At 36.4% G+C, this 27,997-nt stretch overlaps 1 protein-coding gene across 1 annotated transcript; it reads right to left on the reverse strand.

Annotated features, from left to right (window-relative positions):
* Window positions 1-6,459: 6,459 nt before the first annotated feature.
* On the reverse strand, window positions 6,460-27,993 carry LOC115411848 (interleukin-10 receptor subunit beta-like). Its single transcript, XM_030124060.1, has 7 exons — window positions 27,819-27,993; window positions 25,020-25,143; window positions 14,729-14,907; window positions 12,573-12,727; window positions 12,338-12,494; window positions 9,342-9,487; window positions 6,460-7,048 (listed from the first exon to the last, which is right to left on the reverse strand). Exons 1-7 carry the CDS (start codon window positions 27,871-27,873, stop codon window positions 6,881-6,883), a joined length of 984 nt encoding a protein of 327 aa, XP_029979920.1. The 5' UTR covers window positions 27,874-27,993; the 3' UTR covers window positions 6,460-6,880.
* Window positions 27,994-27,997: the final 4 nt, after the last annotated feature.

Below are 27,997 nucleotides of genomic sequence, written 5' to 3' on the forward strand. Positions count from 1 at the left end.
CACCAGTAGATGGATCACTTGTACAATTCACAACTGGACTGTGGTACAGTAGGCTGCAGTAGAATACCCAGTCCCTCCAGGATTTCGCGGGATTTTGTTTTGATTGTTGCGGCCTAAAATGCCTGATTTTGCGGCAGTTTTTCCAAAAAGTTGCGCTGAAAGTTGCGATGATTTGAGGCTTCTTTTATTAAAGTCACAGGAACATGGGCATTTGCGCATTACCTAGAACAGTCTTTCTTGAGTTTTTAGCCTTAAAAAGCACCAGGAAGCAATGATTTCAAACAAAAAAGGCTTTTTTCATTCATTCATTTATTTGTTTTGAGCAGCCAATGAGAGCGGAGCATCACAGAACACCAGCCAATGAGAGTGTAGCATCACAGAATGCCAGCCAATCAGAGCGGACCGTCATAGAGCATCAGCCAATGAGAGCGCAGCGTCACAGAACACCAGCCAATGAGAGCGCAGCGTCACAGAAGGCCAGCCAATGAGAGTTGAGCATCACAGAACGTCAGCCAATGAGAACGCAGCGTCAAAGAACACCAGCCAATGAGAGCGCAACGTCACAGAACGCCGGCCAATGAGAGTGCAGTGTCACAGAACATCAACATATCAGAGCGCAGCGTCACGGAACGTCATCCAATGAGACTGGAGCATAACAGAAGATCAGCCAATGAGAGCGCAGCGTCACAGAACACCAGCCAATGAGAGCGCAGCATCACAGAACGCCAGCCAATGAGAGCGCAGCGTCACAGAACGTCAGCCAATGGGAGCGCAGCGTCACAGAACGCCAGTCAATGAGAGCACAGCGTCACAGAACACCAGCCAATGAGAGTGCTGCGTCACAGAACGTCGGCCAATGAGAGCGCAGCATGACAGAATGTCAACCAATCAGAGCGCAGCGTCACAGAACATCAACCAATGAGAGCACAGCGTCACAGAACGCCAGCCAATGAGAGCATAGGTTCACACAACCTGAGAGCCTGATCGTTAGTTTTTCTCTTTCTTGTTGTGCTGTTACACAGTTATAACAAACATTTTTTGTAATAAATAGCTTATATATACAAATGCAATGTAGAACCACATCACTTTCATCCAAACACATGCAGTACGTTATTAGCAGCAAAATGTTGCTGCTACTGCCAGTTGGCAAAGCAACTGGAGGGGCATTACCACCACCTACTGGACAGGAATGTCCATAGATAGATAGATAGATAGATAGATAGATAGATAGATAGATAGATAGATAGATAGATAGATAGATAGATAGATAGATAGATAGATAGATAGATAGATAGATAGATAGATAGATAGATAGATAGATAGATAGATAGATAGATAGATAGATAGATAGACTAGAGCGCAGGTGTCAAACATGTGGCCCAGGGCCAAAACTGGCCCACCAAAGGTTCCAAGGCAAGGCACCTAACCCCCTGGGTGGCAAGCCTGCTGCTCCTAGTCTGCAGTGTGTGGTGTGTTCCTGCATGTTCTAGTGATGGGTTAAAAGTCGAGGTTAAATTTCAGTGTGTGGTGCATGTACTGTATACTGACAATAAAGGATCTTAATATTAATCCATAGATCTACATGGTGACTTAGACAGAACTGTGCTTGTGATGGAGTATGGAGGATGAAAGCAATGCTTCCAATGCATACACTTCTCCAAACAATTACAACACAAAAACCACTATGTTTGACTAATAAATATTCAAAAACTATAGTGGCTGCCTGTACATGGAAAGTACTGAAATCATCTGAAATCTAACACTTGACTCAAACATATTTTTTGTGCTTGAGTTTTTAACGGAGACACTTTTATTTGCGTCATCTATCTCTTAGATTCAGTGTAGTTGAAACCTATTATTTTAAAGCCAGAGATCAACACAGATCCTGACAACAGTACTGATGAAATAACGTGATTTATGGTTGTTCAGGTTATATTTTTTTTCTTTTTTTTGACAGGATAGTTTATAAATATACTAAAACAAAGACAAAAATTTGAGTTCTCATTATTTATAGGCTATTATGCTATAATTTTACTGGTCTACCCTTGAACTAAAATGAGTTTGACATCCCTGATCTACATGCACTTAACCCTTTCATGCATACTGGTCATTATAGTGGACAGTTCTTCTCCAGCTGTTCTCTTGTATATTCATGGGTTTTGTTGTTTTAGTTCCATATCAGCCAACACAGTGGACACTTATGCATCATCCCATAGACTGACATTCATACTATTACTGTAACTATGCTGTTCTTGATAAACCTGATCTGCAGTAACATGTTTTAGTGTAAATCAATTGCTAATTGTTATTAGACTGTAATTAACAGGTTTTTTTTTAACCCTTTCATGCATGAATTATGAGAACATTAATCAAGTTTTTTTTTTTTCTTTATTCCTCTTTGGGCATTAAAAAAACAATGTGATTAATTTTTTTTTTTTTTTTTTTATGAAGCTATTTTTCATGGAGCTGCAAAAATGTCCACCAAGCTGGACACCATGTGTTTAATTTTTGAAGCAAAGAAACATGTATTTACTGATATACTGAGTGTAAACTATGAAATAAAAACACTGAATGCTGCTAATTGGATGTTTTCTCACATTTTAACATACACTACAAACAAAAAGTTATGGATATTTTTAATTTTTGGGCTATTTTTTTCAGTTGGGATTCTTGCACAACACTTTTTACTTTTTTGTGTGTGAATTGAATTGAAACAGATTTTTTTTTTTTTTTTTTTTAATGACCAGACATAGTTTTATTTACAAATGGCAAAAATGACATAAAAAAAAACAAAAAAAAACAAAAAAAAACTTTTTATTTGTAGTGTACTCTAATACTAGTCATTACTCACTTCATGGTCATAATATGCCCAAAAAACAAAAACAAAAAAAAACAACTTGTTGTTAATTACAGTCTAATAACAATAACAAGGAACTGATTTACACTCGAACATGTTAGATCAGGTTGATCAAGAATAGCAACGTTACAGTAATGTTTTCAATGTCAGTGTATGGGGTGGTGCATAAGCGTGTGTGCATAAATGTGTAGGCTGATATGAACCTAAAACAACAAAATCCATGAATATACAAGAGAATAGCTGTAGAATAACTGGCCACTGTAGTGACCACTATGCATGAAAGGGTTAAACAAAAAGTTTTTTTTGCATATTATCTCCATAAAGTGAATGATAAGTGTTTGTATTGCATAGCTTTCCATATCACTTTCTGATATTAGTTTTTAATTCATGTTTCTTTGCTTCAAAAATTTAATGCATGGTGTCCGGCTGAGTGGACATTTTTGTAACATAAAAAAAAAAAAAAAATCAAAACTTGATTGCACTGTTTTTTTTCATGCCTATAAAGGAATAAAAACACTCAGGAAAAATATCTTTACCAAGGTTCTCATATTTCACACATGAAAGGGTTAAAGACTATGGGTTACATGTTCAGTGGTATATATCTAACCCCCCCAACTCTGGAATTTTAAGATATCTGGGATTTTGGAAGGTGACTCTAACTCTTTTTATGTTTATATCCTTAAAACTAAAAGACATTTCATCATTTTATCATTAAAACTTGAAAGTGCTTTTTAAATGTTTTAGCATTTAATTAAATGACAGAATGAAACCCTGTGAAAGTCCTTTATTTAAGGTTTGAGCACAATATTCATGTAAACCTTCGAAATGAACACTGTAATTATTAGTAAATATCTTGTACATGATCCACCATGTTCTGTGACAGACCAGAATGACCTCTGGGTTCTGTCGTATCCAGTATTCAGACCCTTTTAGACACAGCTTTCACACAGACGTACACACATCTATATTTCAGCATCACAGAACTGGGCTTCTTCATCATCATTCATCATAACAGTATAAATACTTTAGTGTGGGCAACTCTGTCAGGTAACCACAGGACAACAGTCACAAGTACATCCTGAAGAAAAAATCTAAGGTGTATTAGTATTTCCATTTCAACAGGTGAAAAAGGAAGCAGAGATGACTAATACCCAAATGGAAATGCAAAACAGTGGGAGAAAGGCACATGTAAAGAACATGTGTGTCCAACTGGAAAAGAATTGAGTGAATAGTGTCCAAGAAATGGGGTGGACAAAAATATTAGATGGACAGAAGGACGACTGGAAGGACAGATAGAATTCCTGATATATGGGCCTGGCCATGTGGGAGTGAACATCAGGGTAATTTTTTTTTCTCTAAAACAATATTTTTGATTACTCAGCATGAAAGACATATATCTCTAGTTTCTAAAACAGTGTTTTTTTTTATTTGTACCTGAATTACAACTGGATATAAAAGAAAATATGAGAATACAGTGTAAATCAGGGGTGTCAAACTCATTTTCTTCTGGGGGCCACATTCAGCCCAATTTAATCAAAAGTGATCCGGACCAGTAAAATAATAGCATGATAGCCAATAAATAATGACAACTCCAAATTTTTTTAGCACAAAAAAATAATATTCAGTTATGACAATATTTACACTTACAAATTATCCAAACAAAAAGGATGTGAATAACCTGAAAAAAATGAAATTTGTTAAGAAATGTAATTAGAATTTTATCAATATTCTGCCTCGACTTATCTTTTGCACATATGCATTACAGATCCAATCTACAAAGGCACAAAACAATCAGTAACAGGCAGAATATTGTTAAAATGACACTTAATTTACTTCAGACATTTCAGGTTATTCACATTTTATTGTTAAAGAATAGTTTTGTTAATGTAAACATTTTCACAATTTGTTTTTTGCACTAAATCAAAAAGAAAAAAAATTGGTGTTGTCATTATTTATAGGTTATTATGATATTATTTTTGAGTTCGATGCCCTAACTTGCACTTTGCAAATTCATCCCGCAGGCCGGACTGGACCCTTTGGCGGGCTGGTTTTGGACCCCGGGCCGCATGTTTGACACCTGTGGTGTAAATGAAGAACAGTAAAGGTTGTAAATGAATGTATACAGCATAAATTCAGAATGTAAATAGAAATGTGTAAATAAATATGTTCCAAATATATGCATGTGTCTAATCTTATATTTCATAGTAAACAAATACTATAATGATTTTGAATGTTATAAAAAAAACAGCAGACAGATGTGTATTAAATATAGTAATGAAACATATGTTGCCAAAGACTGATAATTTTATCAGTATCTTAATAAAATCTTTGATTATTATTCTGGTGCATCACAGTTAAACACCTCACTGTTACTTTTTTGGATTCTCACTCTGTTACCATGAATTCATGTCTGTTAAAACTAAATAAAAAATGATATCAGTTTCATTTTTTGATATAATGTACTCTCATATATTAAGAAAAGTTTGGTATGCTAAATATTTGCACTTTTCTTGAGGAACAGCACTTTTAGGTATTTTTTCCAAACCTTGAATAACTGCTGTATATTTTTCCTCACTGTGTTACTTTGTCAATGATGAGAAATTCATGTTTTTATTAAATCTTTGGTTATTATTCCTTAATGGCATGTTGAAGTACTTGCTTAGACCTACAATTTGAGCTATTATGGTTGCTGCTAAATTAATTTTTAACCCTTTCATGCATGAATTATGAGAACCTTAAGATTTTTTTCCTGAGTGTTTTTCTTCCTCTTTAGGTATTAAAAAAAGTGAAATTGAAAAAAAAAAAAAAAAAAATGTATGAACTTATTTTTCATGGTGTTGAAAAAATGTCCACCCAGCTGGACACCATGTATTTAATTTTTGAAGCAAAGAAACATATTTACTGATATACTGTGTGAAAACTATGTAATAAAAACATGTTTAATACTGCTAATCCAATGTTTTGTCACATTTTAACATACTCTAATACTAGTTATTACTTCATGGAGATAATATGCAAAAAAACAACAACAAAAAAAACACCTTTTTGTAAAAAAAAAAAAAAAAAAAAAACAAACCAAAAACTGTTAATTACAGTCTAATAACGATATCAAGCAATTTTTTACACTTAAACATATCACTACAGATTAGGTGTAAAGCAAATTTACAATAACGGTATCAATTGCAGTGTATGGGATGATGCACAAGTGTCCACTGTGTTGGCTGATATGGAACTAAAACAACAAAACCCATGAATATATAAGAGAACAGCTGTAGAATACCTGTCCACTGTAGTGACCACTGTGCATGAAAGGGTTAAAAACAGATATGGGACGTTTGGTATTGCTGTACAGCGCCTTCTCACTCCGTTATTGGCTTGGCCAGGCCCATATGTATGTATTGTACAAATATTGTACATTTCACTCCACTACATTTGTCTGACAGCCTTTCAGGTGAAAAAACTTGACATAGTGGATAATATAGGAAGCTACTTAAACACAATTTAAATGTTAATCAAATTTGCATTTTCATTTTAACATACAGGTAGAGATGGGGAAAATAAAGTTCTCAAAATAAAAACAGATGTATGAGACCTTTGTTTTTCTCTGCTAATAATCATGTGATGACTTTCAGCTTTACCCAAAGTCCCTGTTTCTACAACTGGATGTAAGTCTGGCTCCAGCAAAACAGTAACATGGTACCACAAACTGATCCGGTTGTCACTATTAATAATACAATGAGAGGGACTAAACACGGTGTTGATGCTGGACTATAACGGATGTGTTGTTGCACTGTTGTTTTCTTACTTTTAATAAAGGATGTAGAAACTCTTCCAAAGACTCTTCTCAATTCCCTAATTTTCCCTTCTTTCACTCCTCGATCATGACCCAGAAATCAGTCAAGGAATGTTATGTGACTAGTGCAGCATTTGTGACATAAAAACTCCACTGAAGTTTTATCATTCTTAGTGTTTTAACAGTCCCGGTGTATTGTTCAGCTCTCCTTCATTGCCGCTGCCGTTTTTCTACGTCTCCTCCACAGTGACATCTGGTTGACTGCAGTGTGCTTGAACAGCCTCCAGGGGGTGCAGTTCCTCTACGGTCCCCTCATCTGTAATCATGGTTAACTGGTTGCAAGTCTCCTTTGGTGGGTCAGATATTTGGATGGGGATGTTGGGGTGTGCCAGTAGTTTCTGTGGATGGAAAAAGGGAAGTAAAGAGAATATATTTGAAGATATCGAAGAAAAGTGACTACATTTGGATTAAATTTACTCTAACAGCCCAAAAAAGAATCTATACGGGGGCTGAATCCACTGCAGTTGAATGCAGGAGACAAAAGTATAGTTTCTTTTCTAAATTTTTAAAGCAGCCATGTGTAGTCAGTAGTATATCTATTTTAAAATATATATTCAAAAAAACATTCTGACATCATGGAAAAGACAGATGTGTGTCGAACAGATCTTTAGTGCAACTACTGACAACAAAAACTCTGCAGGAAATGGAGGTGATTTGTGTCTAAAAACAGACTTTAACCCATAAGGACCCAGTGCTACTTTTGTGGCAGTTCTCAGATGGATTTTTCTCTTTTTTCAACTTTTCTTAATTGATTTATCACCATTTATTATAATACTATCCTCTGTATTTAGCATTTTTATCAGTGCAAATCATGTATTTTCCTATATTTAATTCACTGATTATGTATATGTTCATAAAAGCTCAGATTAAAGTTGAGGGTTATTATATCAAAAACAGAAAAACAAAGAAAAAGTGACTTTTTTATCAAAACATATCAATAACTGAACATAAACCAGTGTCTCCATCCACTGTCACTGATCCAACTTCATGGTTTTTTCTGGTGAATTAACGTTGTAGAAGATGACCTTGTATTTAATCAGTCTTAACTGATTTTTTACCATTTATTATAATATTATCCTCTATATTTAGCATTTTTTTCAGTTTAAATCATGTATTTTCCTACATTTAATTCACTGATCATGTGTATGTTCATAAAAGCTCAGATTAAAGTTGAGGGTTATTATATCAAAAACAGACAAAACTGAAGAAAAAGTGACTTTTTTATCAAAACATATGAATAACTTAACATAAATCAAGTGTCTCCATCCACTGTTATTGATCCAACTCCATGGGTATTACTGGTGAATTAATGTTGTAGAAGATGACGGTGTATTTAATCATTCTTAACTGATTTTTCACCATTTATTATAATATTATCCTCTGTATTTTGCATTTTTATCAGTGCAAATCATGTATTTTCCTATATTTAATTCACTGATTATGTATATGTTCATTAAAGCTCAGATTAAAGTTAAGGGTTATTATATCAAAAATGGAGAAAACTGATGAAAAAGTGACATTTTTTAATCAAAATATATCAATAACTGAACATAAACCAGTGTCTTCATCCACTGTCATTGATCCAACTCCATGAGATTTACTGGTAAATGAGTGCTGTAGAAGATGACAGTGTATTTAATCCTTCTTAATTGATTTTTCACCATTTATTATAATATTGTCCTCTGTCCTCGATATAAATCATTTATTTTCCAATACTTAATTTTCTGATGATGTAGATGTTCATAAAAGCTCAGATTAAAGTTGTGTTTTATTCCATCAGACACAAAGAAAACTGAAGAAAAAGTGACTTTTTCAACAAAATATATCATTAACTGAACATAAAACAAGTGTGTCCATCCACTGTCATTGATCCAACTCCATGGGTTTTACTGGTGAATCAATGCTGTAGAAGATGACGGTGTTTCGACGTTCAGTACGGAGCCTCTGAACGTCCAAATGGGTCATATCTGATGACCATGAAAAGATGACAAACTGCATTTTACACTAATTATTTACATGTATTGATTGGTTTAGTGGATCAATAGGTATGAATTGTTTTACAACAATAGATGATTTTGTTGGATGGTGGATGTTTGGGTCTTTATGAGTTAAAGATCTATAACATAAACTCTTGGCTTCTGCAGCACCTGACGATTATTGGACAACAGTGTTATTCTGACCGACTGAGTTTTTGAAGCTGAAGAGTTGATGGTGCCATAACCATAGATGTGTGCAAACAAGAAGCTTCAGACGTTGCATTAGTTTGTTGGTGGTTTTCCAAGTCATGACTACATTCTGGTTCACAAGTTCCCACTGTTTTTGACTGTTGACATTTTAGTTTACATGTATTGAGTGTAGAATATATGCAATTTTCCAAAAAAATTCGACTTTTCTAATACTAATAAATGTAATTTTTTAGATGTTCTTACAGAATGTTGGTTGTTAAACAGCTATCTCAGTTTCACAGGTTTGAAAATAAAACCAAAAAACCCAAATCTCACACCCCTGAACCCAGAAACTGTAACTCTGAACATTATAGAGCTAATTATTCATTTCATACTTGTTTCATAGCCGTTTTTTTTTTTTTTTCTCCACACTATCTTGCTGACTTACACAAACATGCATACTTACCTCTATAAAATGTGCAGGTAGCCTGTCTTTTGGGCAGAAAAAGTGTTTTATCCGTTTATGATACACCACTCCCAGCACCACCATTGCCACTGTCGCTGCCATGGTGACAAACACCACCACTCCCTCTACCCACGGAGCTGCTCCTTCTGCAGAAAAACAGACGTAACAGAAAAATATTACTATGATGTTAGCTGGTAACAGGAATGATTGAAATTGCATTAAAACTGAACTGCAGTATTTGGAAATGTAATTTTTTATTTTTTTAACATACCAAGTTCCAAAGCTTATAACTGAAGAATCACAAGGCCAAAAATGATCAATGACACCTCATTTGAAAGGTGATAACCTCCAGTTTTAGAAACATTCTAAGCATGTGGCTAAAACACAACCTGAAATACATCAAGTTAAATTTAGCTGAAACTGTTTTTTTCTTTGGTTTCTTTTTTTACCCCACCCCCGAAGGGGAGGCAAGGGATATTGTTTTTGGTTTGGTTTGTTTCTTTGTTTGTTAACACACTAGCAGCAAAACTACTGGTTGAATTCAAACCAAATTGGGTTTATAGATTGCCAGTGACCCAGAATAGATGTGATTACATTTTGGGAACAGTAGGTCAAAGTTCAAATTTTTTATGAATTTTTAAATTCCCCCCCCCCCGCCCCCCATTTACTTACAATGAGCGCAATTTCATATGCCTAAAGTAGCAAAACTATTAATTGAATTCATACCAAATTGGGTTTATAGATTCCCTATGACCCACAGTAGATATTATTACATTTTGGGAAACATAGATCAAAGTTTCAATTTTTTATGAATTTTTTTACATCTTTTTTTTCTCCATTTGCTTATAATGGACACAATTTCACATGTCTGTAGTAGCAAAACTGTTGATTGAATTCACACCAAATTGGGTTTATAGATTGCCAGTTACCCAAAATAGACATGGTTACATTTCGGGAAAAGTGGGTCAAAGTGCAAATTTTTAATGAATTTTTTAAAATCTTTTTTCTTCTCTCAATTACTTATAATGGGTGAAATTTCAAATGCCTATAAAAATATACATTTTGTTTCAATTTACCTCAAACTTGGCACATAATATATAGAGTTCCTTTTCTGTTTTATCTGCCTATTATGCTGCCTCTTGCTCAGGTCATCATAGTAAATGAGAACTAACTCTCAATTGACCTACTTGGTAAAATAAAGGTAAAACTAGAAAAGCACTCGGAGAGCACAGACCTCCACCAAGGCAGATCAGTCCTGAAAATTTCATCAACCTATCACCACTAAAATTTAATAATTTGTTCCTTGTGCCAGTATCAACATTTCCAGAAAATTTCATCAAAATCCTTTCATAACTTTTTGAGTTATCTTTCTAACTGACAGACAAACAAACAAAAGACGCCCCCCCCAATCACCACCAAAATTTGATCTTTTGTTCCTTGTACCAGTATCAACATTTCCTCAAAATTTTATCCAAATCCGTTCATAACTTTTTGAGCTATTTTGCTAACAGACAAACAAACAGACAAACAAACAAACAAACCCCGATGAAAACATAACCTCCACCGTTCCTTGGCGGAGGTAATAAAATAAATCTTAAAAAAAACAAAAAAAACATAGCAAATCAATTCCAGAGAATCTTAGCTTTCTAACAAGGTGTAATGTGCCTACAATGACATGTTTTATTGTAGAAACTTTAATGTATTCAATAAAAAATTATGGGAATGGAGAGGTTCACAAGCGGGGGGGCAGATTAAAATGAGATTTTGTGATAAATGCAACTATTTGTACTTATTAAAGAGAAGAAATTAGACATGCAGGTCTCTCCCTCTCTCTCTGCAGCAAAAGGTAGCACCGGCCACTATTTTAGAAAATACCGTAAACAGAAATAATAACCAACAAAAAAAAAAGCCCTATTGATGGCAAGGTTATAATAGTTTTAGATTTTTCATTATAGTTTAGTTTTATTTAATTTTGACTTTTTTTTCTCTAATTCAGTTAGTTTTAATTAGTTTTTAGAGCAGGTTTGCTAGTTTTTATTAGTCTTTGTTATTTTCTAACTGCTTAGTTTAAGTTCAGTTTTAGTTTCTTAATATCTTTTCTCTTCTTCACTGTCAAATTCAAATAAATCCCAGACAGGATTCTGCTGCTTTCTCCCAACTTTAGTCTCCATGTTTCCAGGTAGAGTGGGGACGAGAAGACGACTAAACCACAAGTGACAAGAAGTGACGGACCGTTAAATATCATATGGTGCCAGCAGCTAAAATTGCTTGAGGGAAATAAATCGATTTTAAATCGATCCGACATTGGCAAAGACAAAAACGAAGGGAATTTTATCCATAATTTTAATTCGTTTTAGTTAGTTTTGTGAGCACACACTACAGTTTCAGTTAGTTATCTTTTTTTTTCTTTTAATTATAGTTTTTATTTATTTCAGTTAACGAAAATGTTTGTACAATTCTAGTTTTCGTCATTTCGTTAGTTTTCGTTAACGATAATAACACTGATTGGTGGTGGTAAAAAATTATAAGTATTAAAAATAAGTATATAACATCAGGGGTCATTACAGGCACCCACCCATATTATTTATTTAGAGTGTGAAATATGGGTGCATGTAAATGAGGTGATATATTCAAATTGTTGGCTTATGTAAAAAAAAAAAAAAAAAATGTCCAAGCTTGTGCAAAAGAACGATGATGTGCAGGGAAAGTCCTGCCCCTTTCGGAGTCCATTGATTCAGCTGCTGAACACAAAGCTAGATGTTTCTTTCCCACTAACCACAACTTACTTTTCTCATAAAATTGTCTTTAAATTGAAAAACATCATATGTGTAAATGGTGACACAATTCAAACAGGATAAAAAAATATTTAATGTCTTACCATTGACTGTACTGACTATATTTTTCTAAAGTTAGGTCCGATGGGCCATAAAGGAAGGCACAGGAGAAAAGATATTGTTTTGTGCTTCAGAGTACTTCAAAGTACTGCAGTATCTTACCATTTGTAGTACTCTCACAGACTGGGTCACTGAGCTGACCAGGACTCCGGTTCCTCCCCGGATCCACATCCACTCGGACTTGGACACAGTACTTAGTTGTGGGGTCCAGCCCACTTAGAGACACCCTGTTCTGCTGGATTTTGGATATGTTTTTGGCCTGTGGGGGGCAGCAGAGAGTTGGTCAGTGTGTGGTCGGACAGTAACAGTGAACCTCCTCCGCAGTCGTGGGTCCCACCTGCTCCTTCTGGCCTTCCTTCCAGTAGATGATGCTGTATGTGATGGTGCTGTACACACGTCTGAGTTCTGAGATGCTGAATACTGGATCAGTGATGCTGACTTCAATATCAACCCCGCTGGACACAAGTGAGACAGCGGGCGGGCCGATGATGGCTGAGGAAGAAACACAAGAGTCAAGGTTAGTTTATACAGTCTAGTCTCTAAAAGCAAAGAATTCATTGTTCAAAAGCCTGCTTCAAATTCACTTGACATTTTATGGTGATATATCTTATGTCTGGTTTATGACAAAAGTAAAGCAATGTCAGGATCAGGATAAACTTTATTGAATTAACAGTGGTACACATGGCTACATTCACATTCAGACACATATAATAGACAAAATACACTCAGTATCAAGGTTTTCAGGTCAGCCTGATTAAAATTAAATATTATACCTTGTTAACCCCACAAACATAATAAACCGCAAACGTAATAAAAAATTTTCAGCTTTTAACGTAATAATCCCACAAATGTAATAACTTTCCCACAAACGTAATAACAGTTGCCTACCACAAATGTAATAATTATGACTTTCGTGAGGATTTCTTACATTTGTGGGATAGTAAAAATCTTTAGTTTCTAAAACTGTAATAACTTCCCACAAATATAATAAATTAGTACCTCAGATACATTTAAGTAATCCATTCATTCATCTTTCTTTAACTTCCCATTTATTCTTGTCCTTTGGATACTTGCCTTCTTAGAAAGATCAAATGTTGCAGTTACACCACATGGTACTAATTCCTGATGAATAGGTCTTTAATTACAAATACAAGTGGAGGAACAAAACAGAATGGGCAAAAATGCTGTAAAGGTTTTATTATAAAAGCTTCAGTATGAACTGGATATTATTTATTCTCATTATGTATAATGGCTAAAATTTGCTTCGAGGTCTTATTTATGTCTTTGTGCATAAGAAATCAATATAAGTGAATCCCCAAAGGAACTTTGTGTTGGTAAATGCAAGTTATGCAAATTTACAGGATTTCAGTTCTGTGTCAATATGTTGATGGTCATATGAACTATGTTTTCAGGTCAAAAATGTCCAATTTCATCACAATTAATGCTATATTTTCATGTCACAAATGGCCAAGTTATATTTTAACTGAATTTACCTGAAAAACAAATATTCTATTCTTTTAGATTCCCTAATTTTTCTTACAAGATTATACACTACATATCACATGTTTTATTTTTACAGGTTGCAATATGGAATATGGTGCTGATACATCCTGCTTATGTTATGCCAATACATACATTAAGAATGTCACACGTCACTTTTTAAATCAAAAGTTTTCTAATAATAAGCATTTTTATAAAGAAATAACAATTCTATATTGTTATTTACTCTTTAGTATGATGATAAACTATACAATAAATAATTCTGATCCTAGTTTTTGCACGGGGATAATTTCTGGAAACGGTGACATGGCTGCCGAGCATCAGTATGATGGGATCCATAACAACCATGTCACATCCGTCCACTGCCACATTTTGTGTTTTTGTGTCAGCTGTTATTGTTTTAGATCCACAATACTAACATTTATGAATAAGAGGAGAATTAGCAATAGTAAGTATATAAGTTTATTACTAATAAAGTACTGGTACTGACCAGATCATCATGGGTAATGTCACATCCGTCCACCAGCAAAAGTTTTCACATACACGTGCTATTCAAAATCCAATATTTCTGAAAGTATAGCTTCCACTGTCAAGTAATATCAGTAGTCTGTGCACAAGTGTATTAGCATTATTTCAACACAGTTCTATGCATTTCTTACAACTTTTTTTTTTGACAAAAATGGCCACTCATTTGACCCCCTAAGTAAATTTTAGCTGATAAGAGAAGCCTATGTTTGACCCATGTAAATAAAATGTCTGTATATGATTATGACAACAATGGAGAGGGTAAGAGCACACTGTGGGAAAATGAAGTATTACATTTGTGGTAGGCAACATTTGTGGGATTATTATGTTAAAAGTTGCAAATTTTTATTACATTTGCATTTTTTTACACCTGTGGGAGTTGTTCCGTATGCACCTTCTTCTACGAGGTAACATACATAAAATAAAATACAATAAAAGAAATAGTTTGAAGGTGACAGCATGACTCACTGTGTTCGTCCATTGTGAGGTTGTTACTGTAAACCCAGTTGGAGCTCCGTGACCCCGACACTGCCCTCACTGCACCTGTGTACCGGGCAAACTGAAAGATGGTGATGCCTAGATTGGTGATGTCACACTGGAGGGTGGAGACGTTCACACAGGCCTCTTTGATTTGTCCACCTGAGGGCCTGTGGACCAATCACGGGACAGGGATTTAGTGTGAGGTGTGTTTAGTGATGGTCACAAACAACGGACAGCGATTTAGAATATACTCAGGTACCCGTGGCTCTAATCTAGGGATGTAATGATATGAAAATTTCATATCACGGTTATTGTGACCAAAATTATCAGGGTTATCATTATTATCGCAGTATTGATACGTATACACACACTGAAATAGTGTAACCAAGTTGTATTTTGAAAAAAACAAAAAAACATAAAAACAAATAAAATAATAGGCCCAATGTACTTTTTGTTGACAGAAACATTCAAATATTAACATGTAAACATCAAACATACAAATGTGCATTAAAGACGGCACCTTATGGACACTATTTGACCATTTTCCATATCAAGTTGGAGTTGTTTTAGTTTCTTTTTCATAGACAGATAGATAGACGCTGCTTCTCCAGGAAATGTGCAGTACCGTGAGTGTGGTAATCAAACACGGTTATTATGATAATTAGAATTTAAACGATAATACTAACGGTCGGGAATTCTACCACGGTTTATCATTATACCGCTAATGATTAGCGGCTAATCGTTACATCCCTACTCTAATCTGATATTTTTTTGCTCATGAGTGACTCTGATCAAGGGCTGTTAGCAATGATGATAGATTTAACACATTTTTGATGATGTCGATGGACAGAAGAGAACATGTAAATAGATGTTCAGTTTGAAGGTCATCAATCTAGTTGCTTTTCCATTGACCCTAAAATTGCGAAAATATAACTTGTGCATAAAATTTTACGTGATGGAAAAAAAATAATTTTGCCAAAACTTGTTTTTCGATTTAAAGTTTTTGTGCTGGCATGAGGTGGTTTTTTGGGCGTAAATCATGCAAAACTGCAATGGAAAGACCTTTTTCTGCAACTAAAATCATGTGAATAAAAAAAACAAAACAAAAAAAAACAGATGTTGATGGATGTAACATCAAGCGAAGAAGAAGAGTTTTAAAAGAAACATGGTGCAGTATGTGTGGACACACCAGGAAACCAAATCAATTTTTAATTTAGTACAGGATAGAGGGGTAATATCCTCCTGAGACCCAGCAATGCATTTTTGTCCTCTATAGTGAACAAGAGTTTCATGTCTTTACTTAAAATAAATAAATAAATAAATAAAAATGTCCACTGAAAAGGACATTATATTAAAAAAATTTAAAATGTATCTGAAAAAACTGTGGCATCATGCTGTTTCCAACTGAGGCAATTATTTAATGTAAAATGGTGAAAATGTTTACTTACTGGGTCTCAGGAGGATATATAATAATAATGAATATATCTGTAAATCAACATGATATTTACATTCGTCGTCATGTTTATGGGATGACTTCTCGTGTCATCTCGCCATAATAAATTAAGAAATCATCGCATTTGTGATTTAAAGAAAAAATCGACATTACGCACTTCTGTTTTTTCAACATTTAGTAAATATCGGTAAAATTTTGCGCAGATGTCCAAAAGGAAAAGCCACTACTGACTGATTAATGTTTGTATCCATGTAGCATTAAGTCAACTAAGAGTCTGTACTCCGTTCTGGTTTTATTTACACAAACAAAATACATTTAATTCACCTTCAAAACTTTGACATCTGATTGTTTGAAATTGGAAAACATGGACAGACTCAATGAAAACTCAATTTGAAAATGTCAATCAATCAATCCATCTCTTATGGCAACGTTTACATTTAGTCAAAATTGCTTTGATTGTGGATGTAAAAATGTATGTTTTTTGGGATGTCTGATTTCCTGGGGAGACACCAGATTTTTTTTTTTCATGTGCAGGGGGGGTCTCAATCAGAAAAGTACAAACATATAATCATCTAAACTTAGTTGGGGATATAATATTTAAGTGTGTGTGTTTATTTAATGCAATATATTTCTACCTACTAAGCAGACATGTTGTGGACTTAAATGTGTTTTTTTTATTATTATCTTGATAATACTCTTGATAGATTAATGCTATAAATTCCCAGAAAATCTGTTTGCATATTATTTCCTGCATCCGATGTATTTATATTTATGTGAATCATCGAGTGCATTTATGTTGTGTGTCATTTATATTCCAGCTTGTCAGTTAAATTATGCTCCTGATATTATCTGACCAATTGTGCCAAACACACAACCAGTCACGAGTTTCAGAAGTAATTTAGCAAACACTTTCAACCACGTTCACTACAGAAATATGATGACAATCTGCAAACAGCTGGAGCAGTAAGTCACATGCAAATTCTGTGTTGTGTGCAAATATTCTGACCACAGCATGTCAAAAATCACAAATGTGGCCCATAGAGCACATTCATATGCAAAACAGCTCTTAGTCCTAACTGTAGTGAAATTCGATGCTCAGTGCTGTACACATTTAATTTAATGTAAGCAGTGGAACAGGTGAAAAGGATAGGCATAAAATAAGCTTTTGCTTTTGTTTTTATGTTTGTTATAGTTATTGTACTGGGTGCAATGATTAATTACAAACTAGTGCTGGGCAGCGATTAAAATTTTTAATCGCAATTAATCACATGGATTTCTGCGATTAATCACAATTAATCACATAGTTTATATTGGGGGGGTTGCCGGCATCAACAGCGTGTATTGCCTTTAAGTGATATTTCAGACTGGGAGTACTCCGGTGATAAAAAATAACTCCACATTGCAGTGCTTACAAACAACTTTGTCCTTCTCAACCCCACCATCTAAAGACATTTAAAATGAAAATGTCCATGTAAAAGACCGGTACTTTTCTCTATATTTATGTCCCCACCAGTTTATTTCCGGTTGTGAGTGATTGACAGGAGTCTTAAGCCCACTAATCAGTACTAATACTAATAAGCCCAATAATATGGGATGTTCAGTTGTTAAAAGCAAGCAAAGGGGGCCCTCTAGTGGTCGGAATTAGTTGCACTAATGTATGTTTTGTACTTTCAGTGTTCCCGTAGCCAGTTCGGACATAAGAAGGAACTAACAGACATGTTTCTTTCACTCTGTTTGTACGGCCTGGAAGACATTTGCCTGTGAGTATTTTATGTTCAGTTGTTGTAAGAATGAATAGTATAAAATATCTCTGATGTGAACCTTTGTTGCTGGATAAAAAGACGTTGTAAATCTTAAATTAATCTGTAAATGCTAATTGTTAGCGTGTCTTTGGATTTTCCCATTCAAGTTAGCATCGAGCTAGCAATCTTTTTCCCATTCATTTAAATATATAATGCCATGTAAATGTACTAAGGCAATGAACAGAACTGAGACATATTTTGTTTGTATGTTGCAGTTTTACAGTGAGTCTCAAGTAAAAGATTTGGAGAGAAGTTTTCGGCGTCCGGCTTTTCTTGGAAAACTTGTTGTCTATCTGCTGAGCTAATCGCGACACGCACACAAGCAGGGGCAGAATAATATGAGTTATAATAAAACGGCATTAACTTGAGAAAAAAAAATAAAAATTGTTGGCGTTATTTAATGAATGCGTTAACGCAGTAATAACGTGTTAACTTGCCCAGTCCTAGTACAAACCAAAAATAAACAATTCATTCATTCAAACAGCAGCCAATAAACTGGATCAAACTGTTTGGGTAAAGCTAACTTTTTTTTTTTTTTTTTTAACAAAAGTGAAATGGATTTCACAAAAATGTCATATTCGACACTCTTTCCACATCATTTTCCAATGTTAAAAATTCAACTGATGTTCCTTTAATGATGTGTCTTGTTGCATTCCCTTCACTTTTGGACATGTCTTAGCACAAGTCATTATCATTAGTACCTGACACTGAGTATATTTCAGTAGACTTAAGTTATTTCAAATCTGCAACGAGCAAGAGATGTGTGGCAGAGATGTGTTATTTTCTTAAGGTGGTCTGGTGCTCACTGCTAATAAATGGCTCTTCTTCATTAAGTGCTTGGCATGTGAATAAATAAACTATTGTTAGACTTATACGCCTAGGAAAAATACAATTTAATCTGCAGGAGATGAAACAACAGAATCTGAAAATACACATATTTCCTCCTGCAGCTCTCTTCACTCTGTCAAATGAAATATTAATTATAAATATAAATACAGATGAATCTGATGCTGCCTCACACTATCATAGAGTTTGTGTTATGGTTTAGATTTCCTACAGCCTGAAAACAGAAATACAGAAGTCATGTTTCCTCTCACATGAGCACACGAATCATGTGGTGAAATGCGGTAATGATGGAATTTTCCTGATAGTCCTATTAATGGAACTTCTCTATTTTTACTTAAAGGTTAGGTTACAAGTTCACCTAATTAACAGGGAAATTTGATCTCTGCGTTTTACCCTAATACACACACACACACACACACACACACGGTGGGGGAAACAGGAGGAAACCCACAGAGAACATGTAAATACCACCTCATAGCCCACATTTTGCTTGTGTTATTTAATAATCCTTCCAACATGGCCCCTCCTCTAAACTCAGCAACAATCAAAACAACAGTCTGTGTGTTTGCTTTGACCTGTGTTTTGTCTCTCAGACCGAACTGCAGTAAATGAGAGGAACAGAAAGAGGAGAGAGCTCAGATCATTTTTCACTTTGCATGATGCTGCTAATATTGGCTGGAGATAAAAAACTCATTGCCCAAAGGTCGATGCTCAGAAACGTCCTGAATTAACCAAAAAACAAGAGGAAAATACAAGTTATAGGCAGAGGCCAGGGTCTCTGCAGCTAGATATACCATGTTCTGCTGTGTTAACAAACAGTGGTGGAAAATGCTTTGGAATCCCCATGAACTTATGATATATTGCATTAAGAATCACTCTTAAAGGAGTGATATTTTGCTTTTGGAAATAGAATTATACATTTTAAAACATTTCCCTGTGGTCTACTTAAACTGTACATGCTATGCTTGGGTCTGAATTCTTCATTAATTCAACTCCACAGGTTCATCTTCAACCCTATTTCTGAGTAATGACACCAGAAAGGTCGCTTTGAGTGCTGGCCATTTAACCCTTTCATGCATGAATTATGAGAACCTTAATCAAGATTTTTTTTTTTTCCTGAGTGCTTTTACTCCTCTTTAGGCCTGAAAAAAAAAAAGAAAATATTTATATGAACCTATTTTTTCAAGAAGTTACAAAAATGTCCACTCAGCTGGACACAATGCCTTTACTTTTATAAGCAAAGAAAACATGTATTTACTGATATACTGCACAACAACTATGAAATAAAAACATGTTTAATGCTGCTAATCTGATGTCTTCTCACATTTTAACATACTTGCATGGGGATAATATGCAAAAAAAAAAAAAAAAAAAAAAACAACAAACTTTACAATCTAATAAAAATGACCAATTTTTTTACACTCAAACATGTAACTGCAGATCAGGTTTATCTAGAACAGCAAATTTACAGTAATGGTATGAATTACAGTGTATGGGATGATGCATAAGTGTCCAATGTGTTGGCTGATATGGAACTAAAACAACAAAATCCATAAGAGAACACCTTTAAACAGCTGTCCACTGTAGTGACCTCTATGCATGAAAGGGTTAAATGCACATGACCCCACCCCCTCCAGATTGTTGGCTGTGCTGCTCTGTCCTGTTCAGCCACTTTACTTTGCCAATACAACCAACAACTGAGCATTTTAGGTCACTGGCTCAAAGTTTGGACATATTTTTAGTATGGACTACAACCGCTGCTGCTGACAAACAACTATGGTGTACTCAGAGAAATGTTCATCGGAAGTCTTAAGATAAGATAAGATAAGATAAGATATTCCTTTATTGATCCCACAATGGGGAAATTCACAGTGTTGCTAGCAGCATAAAAAAAACATACACAGACATACACATACACATAAAAACAGTCATATAAATTTGAATAAAAAAGTGTTTAAAAGGAGAGTGCAAATATTGTTCGATATGATGTAGTGCAAACGGTTATAAATATAAAAAAAATATATATATATAAATATATATATAAATATATAAATACGGATTGAATAACATAAGTGGAGTGGAGGGAGGGTTGTTATTACACATTGTGCATTGATCTAATGGGAGCAGGACTGGTTGTGAAGTCTGACAGCAGAGGGAAGGAAGGACCTGCGGTATCTCTCCTTCGTGCAGCGTGGGTGAAGAAGCCGGTCACTGATGGTGCTTTCTAAGGCTCTTACAGTCTCATGTAGGGGGTGGGAGACATTGTCCATGATTGATGACAGCTTCGCTGTCATTCTTCTGTCCCCCACCACCTCGACTGGATGGAGACTGCAGCCTAGAACTGAACCGGCTTTCCTCACCAGTTTGTTAAGTCTTTTCCTCTCTGCTGCCGTGATGCTGCTGCTCCAGCAGACCACACTGTACAGTATGGCAGATGCAACCACGGAGTCATAAAAGGTCTTCAGGAGAGCTTTCTGCACTCCGAAGGACCTCAGTCTCCGCAGTAGGTGGAGTCTGCTCTGGCCCTTCTTGAAAAGGGCCTGGGTGTTGGCAGCCCAGTCCAGGTTCTGGTTCAGGTGAACACCCAGGTACTTGTAAGAGTCCACTATCTCAATGTCTGTTCCCTGGATGTTCACCGGAGAGGGAGGGGTGGCCTTGTGCCGGCGAAAGTCCACCACCAGTTCCTTTGTTTTTCCAGCATTAATCTGGAGGCAGTTCCGCTGGCACCAGGCCACAAAGTTCTGGTTCAGTTCTCGGTACTCATTTTCGTCTCCGTTGTTAATGAGACCGACAATGGCTGAGTCATCCGAGAACTTTTGTAGATGGCAGTTTGTTGTGTGGTGTCGGAAGTCGGCTGTGTAAATGGTGAACAGGAGAGGGGCCAGGACAGTCCCCTGTGGAGCCCCTGTGCTGCAGACCACAGTGTCAGACTCACAGCCTTTTGTCCTCACAAACTGTGGCCTGTTGGTTAAGAAGTCCACGAGCCATGGTGTCAGTTTCTGGCTCACTCCTGCATGGTCCAGTTTGTCCCTCAGCAGAGCTGGCTGGATGGTGTTGAAAGCACTGGAGAAATCATAGAACATGATTCTCACAGTGCTTCCAGGCCTCTCCAGGTGACACAGGGATCTCTGCATTAGGAAGATGACGGCGTCCTCAACCCCGATGTTAGGCTGGTAGGCGAACTGCAGTGGGTCTGCAGTTGAGCTCACCAGAGGGCGCAGATGACGGAGGACCAGCCTCTCTAAGGTCTTTGCCAGGTGGGCTGTCAGAGCCACTGGGCGATAGTCATTAAAATCCCTGGGGCGAGATGACTTGGGTACTGGTATTACACAGGAAGTCTTCCATAGCAGCGGTACCTTCTGCAACCTCAAGCTCAGGTTGAAGATGTGCTCCACAATCCCACACAGTTGGCCTGCACAGGATTTGAGGAGCCGAGAGCTGATGCCATCTGGACCGCATGCCTTCTTGACCTTGAGCCTGGCCAATTCTCTCTCTACCTGGGCTGTGGAGAACACCATGCTAGGTGGAGAGGCAGCAGGGTGGGTGGTAGAAGGTGCTATGGGTGGGCTGGGGTGTTGTGGGGGAGCAGCAGGATAGGGGGTTGGGGGGGCAGCAGGGAGGGGGATTGGAGGTTGGGTGGATGTGCTGGGGGGTTGTGGAGGAGTAACAGAGAGGGGAAGGGTTGGAGGTGCAGTGAATGTGCTGAGAAGACTGGGAGAAGCAGCAGGGGAGGGGGTTGGGGTGTAAGTGTTTGAGGTAGCTGAGGTTCCAGTAGAGGGGGGTTGCAGCAGGGCTGGTTGTACGGTGGGAGGAGGGGTGAGTGGTCGTTCAAACCTGTTGAAAAACCGGTTTAGCTGGTTCACCCACTCCTGGTCTGCAGCCAGTTCAGGTCTGGAGGAGTTGTGTCCTGACATTGTTCTCAGGCTCCTCCAGACGCCGCTGACGTCATTCTGCTGCAATTGTTCCTCCACTCTTCTCCTGTAGCTCACTTTCCCCTCTCTGATCTTCCTCCTCAGTTCTCTCTGCACAGAGTTCATCACCTCTCTGTCCCCCGACTTAAAAGCCCTCCTCCTGTCCTTGAGAAGGGCTTTTATATCAGGGGTAATCCATGGTTTGCTGTTTGCAAACAGTCTTACTGTCTTGGTGGGTATGGTGTAGTCTACGCAGAAGTTTATGTAGTCCGTAACACAGCTGGTCAGACTGTTGATGTCCTCCCCGTGGTCCTCACAGAACACATCCCACACTGTGGTGTCAAAGCAGTCTTTCAGGGTCTCCACAGACTCTTCAGACCAGATCTTTCTTGTGTGGGTGGTTGCTGGTTGTCTGTGTACTAGAGGCTTGTACACAGGGAGAAGGTGAACTAGGTCATGATCAGATCTTCCTAGGGGAGGGAGTGGAGATGATGTGTATGCCTCCTTAATGTTGGCATAAAAGAGGTCAAGTGTTTTATTTCCTCTGGTGTGGCAGGTGATGTACTGGCTGAAAGTTGGCAGCGTGGAGGAAGGAGAGGCATGGTTGAAGTCGCCGGTAATTAAGAAGAGGGCTTGTGGATGCTGTGTCTGCAGCCTGCTTACAGCTGAGTGGAGGACCTCGCGAGCTGACTCGGCATTAGCAGAGGGAGGAACATACACTGTTACCGCAATAACATGTGAGAACTCCCTCGGTAGATAATACGGCCTCATGCTAATGGCTAGCAGCTCAATGTCTCCACTACAGAGTTTTTCCTTGACAGTGATGTGCCTGGGGTTACACCATCTATCGTTCACAAACACAGCAAGCCCCCCTCCTTGACCTTATATGGGCAAATGGTGTAGTTATTGACGTAACAAACTAGGAAGGAATTAAAAGAAGTTGTAGAAATCTACTCGATTTTTGCCCAAATGAATATAAAGATAGCTTTGCAGCACCTGGAGGGTTCAAATTCAAACTTTTTGAACCATTAGGGTCCACAAATGTACCAAAGACTAATAAAGGTGGGTTTGGCAAAATATGACCCCTTTAAGTCAATGAACTCTGCCAAGTATTGTTCCATTCTCCAAACCCACATGCTCCCTTCTGCACATGCATCGTTCCATCAAGGTCAAAAATGGATGTTTTAGCAAGATAATGTTTGCATTTGTTAGCGTCTGTCTGATGCAGCCACACCTTTTAAGCACAAAATGCATTTTTCTGCAAATATTTCAATTTTAAGGGTGTCCGAAAACTTTTTTTTCCATCACTGTAGTAGCAGTAGAGATGTGATGTGATGATTTAAGGCAGGGGTGTCACACTCATTTTAGTTCAGGGGCCCCATTCACCCCAATATGATCTCAAGTGGGCCGGACCAGAAGAATAACAGTGAAAAAAGTAAAATGACATTATGATATTGTTTACATCTACAACATTTCCTTAAAAATCTGAATAACATGAACAACTTGAAATGTCTTGAGAAAAACAAGTGCAATTTTAACAATATTCGGCCTCAGTTTATCATTTACACATGTGCGATACAACTTACATTACACTTACAAATACACAAAACATATAGTACCAGGTAAAATATTAGTAAAATTGCATTTACTTCTCTTAAGACATTTCAGGTTGTTCATATTTGTTTAGGTTATTCACAGGATAGTTTGTTAATGTAAACATTTTCAAGTAATTTTTCACTAAAACAAAGATAAAATCTGCAGTTGTCATTATTTACAAGTTATTATGATACTATTTTACTGATCTGACCCAACTGAGATCTGATTGGTCTGTATTGTATGTGGAACCTGAATTAAAATGATTTTTACACCATTGATTGTTAATATCTTCAGTGTAATTTTTGCATTTAAATAATTCATCCTACGGGCCGCACTAGACCCTTTGGCGGGCTGGATTTGGCCCCCGGGCCGCATGTTTGTCACCTGTGATTTAAGGACAATTGTTGTATGAGTCTATGTAGAGTTTTAAGAGGAACATGTAACATACTTGTGTTTCAGTAAAAAAACAAAAACAAAAAACAAAACAAATCCTTCATCTCTGAAAACTGCCACATCTACTTAACCAAAATGGCCAATAATGAATGGCAGATATCTCCAAACATCTGCTGTAGAGCTCTGATGAGGGCGAAGGTGCCACACAGGTGAACAAAGGAGCGGGTGTATTCAGAGGCAGAGATGCTTCATTGTTGTTGTGGTTTTTGTTGACTCACTTTAACTGGGTTGTGTAGATCACGTTGTCAGTTATGCCTTCAGGTGGTTCCCACCTCAGCACCAGATTCATGTTGTAGGAGGTCAGGCTCACATTTCTGGGACTGCCGAGGACTTCTGAAACCACTGCATGGCCCAAACCCAAAGACAAAGACACACACTGTCAGTATTATCACAATACAGAAGCTAAACCAGAATGTTCTGATGTGGGTCATTGTGCTTTTCGAGCTTTTCTTGTGGATAAATCCTTCGTTAAACCACATGTACTGTTGTCTTTTTATAATGATTGTCTTGGTGCTAAATTTGACGTATGCAGGCAGTCAGATGCTGATAAGGATTGAAATAAAAAAAAAACAAAAAAAAACACGACAGTTGGTTTGTTTTGGTTCTATTCACACATTAGGGTTTTCCCCGGGTTTGTAGAGGCCTTATTATTTGACTAAACTCTACTTTTCTTTAAAATGTTGTATCTCTATTATTACAATACTAAAAAAAAAAAACTGAAAATAAACCAATAATAACCAATTTGTTCATCGATTAAGTAAATACAACATTTATGTGAAGGACAAACAAACAACCACCACTTATTTCTAGAAAAAAAAACAAAAAACATTATTTAACATATTAGTCATATGTGAGTGTAGAGAGCTGGGTTTTTGTTTTTTTGTTTATTTGTGTGCAGTTACTGTGCAAAAACACTTCTGCTGCGATCATGTGTTATAATGATAGGGCAAATAATGCATATACAAAAGAAAATGAAAAAAGCATGTAGATTTGTTTGGGATTTTGAGAGAGAACAACCCAAACCCCTCCAGGGAATTCATAAGTTCTGTTTTTAAAGTAGTGTATTTCCTACAGAAATTACACAGATTGCTTGTTTGTATATGTCAGCCTTAGTGTCATGTCCAGGTAGTACACCGCCTTTATTCTATGTCTGCTGGAATAGGCTCCCTACATTTAAAACTTGTTTTTCTCCAAGTTTCAGTCATTTATTGGATCAAATTAAGATATCATAGTGAATAAATACCACCTAATGTTAGGGTCTAAACACATTCACTACAGACCATCTCAACGTTCAAATAAGACCCACATATTATCACTAAAAAGCTGAGGAACTCTATTTTTAAGCATAAGGGTACAAAACCCTTGTTGATCAATTGATAATAATTTTCTACTTATATATTACCCATCTTATCTTAATCTTACACATATGAACATACAGTTGTGGAAAAAATTACTACTACTACTACGACAACTACTACTACTACTACTACTACTAATAATAATACATCACACTTATATAGCGCTTTAAGCATAAGGGTACAAAACCCTTGTTGATCAATTGATAATAATTTTCTACTTATATATTACCCATCTTATCTTATCTTACACGTATAAACATTCAGTTGTGGAAAAATTATTATTATTATTATTATTATTATTATTATGAATAATAATAATACATCACACTCATATAGCGCTTTTTTGGACACTCAAAAACGCTTCAAAAACAAACAAAACAAAAAGAACAGAGAAAAATAATAAGAAGAAATTATTAGACCACCCTTGTTTTCTTCAATTTCTTGTTCATTTTAATGTCTGCTACAACTAAAGGTACATTTGTTTGGACAAATATAATGATAACAACAAAAATAGCTCATTGTAGTTTAATTTCAGAGCTGATATCTACCCATTTTCCATAGTTTTCTTGATAATAACCAAAATCACTTCAGTTCTTACGTCAATAGCTATGGCAATGTTTTCTTTTCGGTCTGTTTTAGTCACATGATACACACAGGAGTTAGTACTTGATTGCATAACCATTGTTTTTGATGACTTTTGATGGTCTAATAATTTTTCCGTGACTGTATAAACATACACCCAGCACATTCGCCCAAAAAAGAATGGAACAAGTAAAACCTATTTACTCCCACCCACCCCCTTCCCATAATCATATATTGTTTGCTACTTCCCATCAGTAAATATAACATATAGCATATTAGAATTATCATAGTAATCAGTGTATAACTAGTATTACTCAGGTACTAACCACTTTCAGTTTTAATAATGATCCAACATGTACTATCATCTATATTTACATATGTTATTTTTACTGTCATCATTACCACCATCATTTATATTCATATTTTATAATATAAGTTCTTATTGCTGTCATTATTATCACCATCAGACATCACTACAACAAAATATCAATAAGAATAGCAACAATAAAAACAGTGATAACAACTACTTTTAAACAAGCATCACCATTTCAACATATAGAATAGAATAGAATAGAATAGAATAGAATAGAATAGAATAGAATAGGTGTTTACTGTCTGTTACAGGAACAGGAAGAATATAAATCAGTTTAGTAGCTCTGTTTCAGTTTAGCAGCAGATTCTTAAAGTGCAATCACACAAAATTACATTGACAATATATTATATACTGAAATATACTGACAATACAAAAGTAGAAAGAAATACAAACATATACAAAAGGTCAACCCTGTACCACAGTTATTCTACCATCAGTAGTGATCATAATAACAGTAACAGTATTAACTGTACAAATGTTAATGTAACACATAAAGATATTAAAACAGAATCAGTTGTCTGTCTGTGTGTAACTACTGTTAGGGCTTACTGTTGTGTTGTCTGTTTTATTCTCTGTGGATGTTACCTATAGTCATGTCTGTGGCACTTGTCGTTGGTGTTGAGTTACAGGAGTTCCCCCTGTGTTCCAGTTCCAGTAATAACCCTCTGACAGGTGACCTGCCTCAAAGCCCAGGGTGGACTCACCTGTGGATGGACCCACAGCTGTGGAGGTCAGGAGGAGGAGGACCAGAGCGGACATGTTCCACACAACTGCCTCTGCCGCCGCTTCACTCACAGACAGTCCCACGGCTCTGTGGGTCTGTGGACTGTGTGTGTCTGTGGACTGTGAGTCTATGCGGCTCCGTGGGTGTCGGTGAAAAGTT

This window comes from Sphaeramia orbicularis, chromosome 21 (assembly GCF_902148855.1).
Source record: "Sphaeramia orbicularis chromosome 21, fSphaOr1.1, whole genome shotgun sequence".
Lineage (NCBI taxonomy): Eukaryota > Metazoa > Chordata > Actinopteri > Kurtiformes > Apogonidae > Sphaeramia > Sphaeramia orbicularis.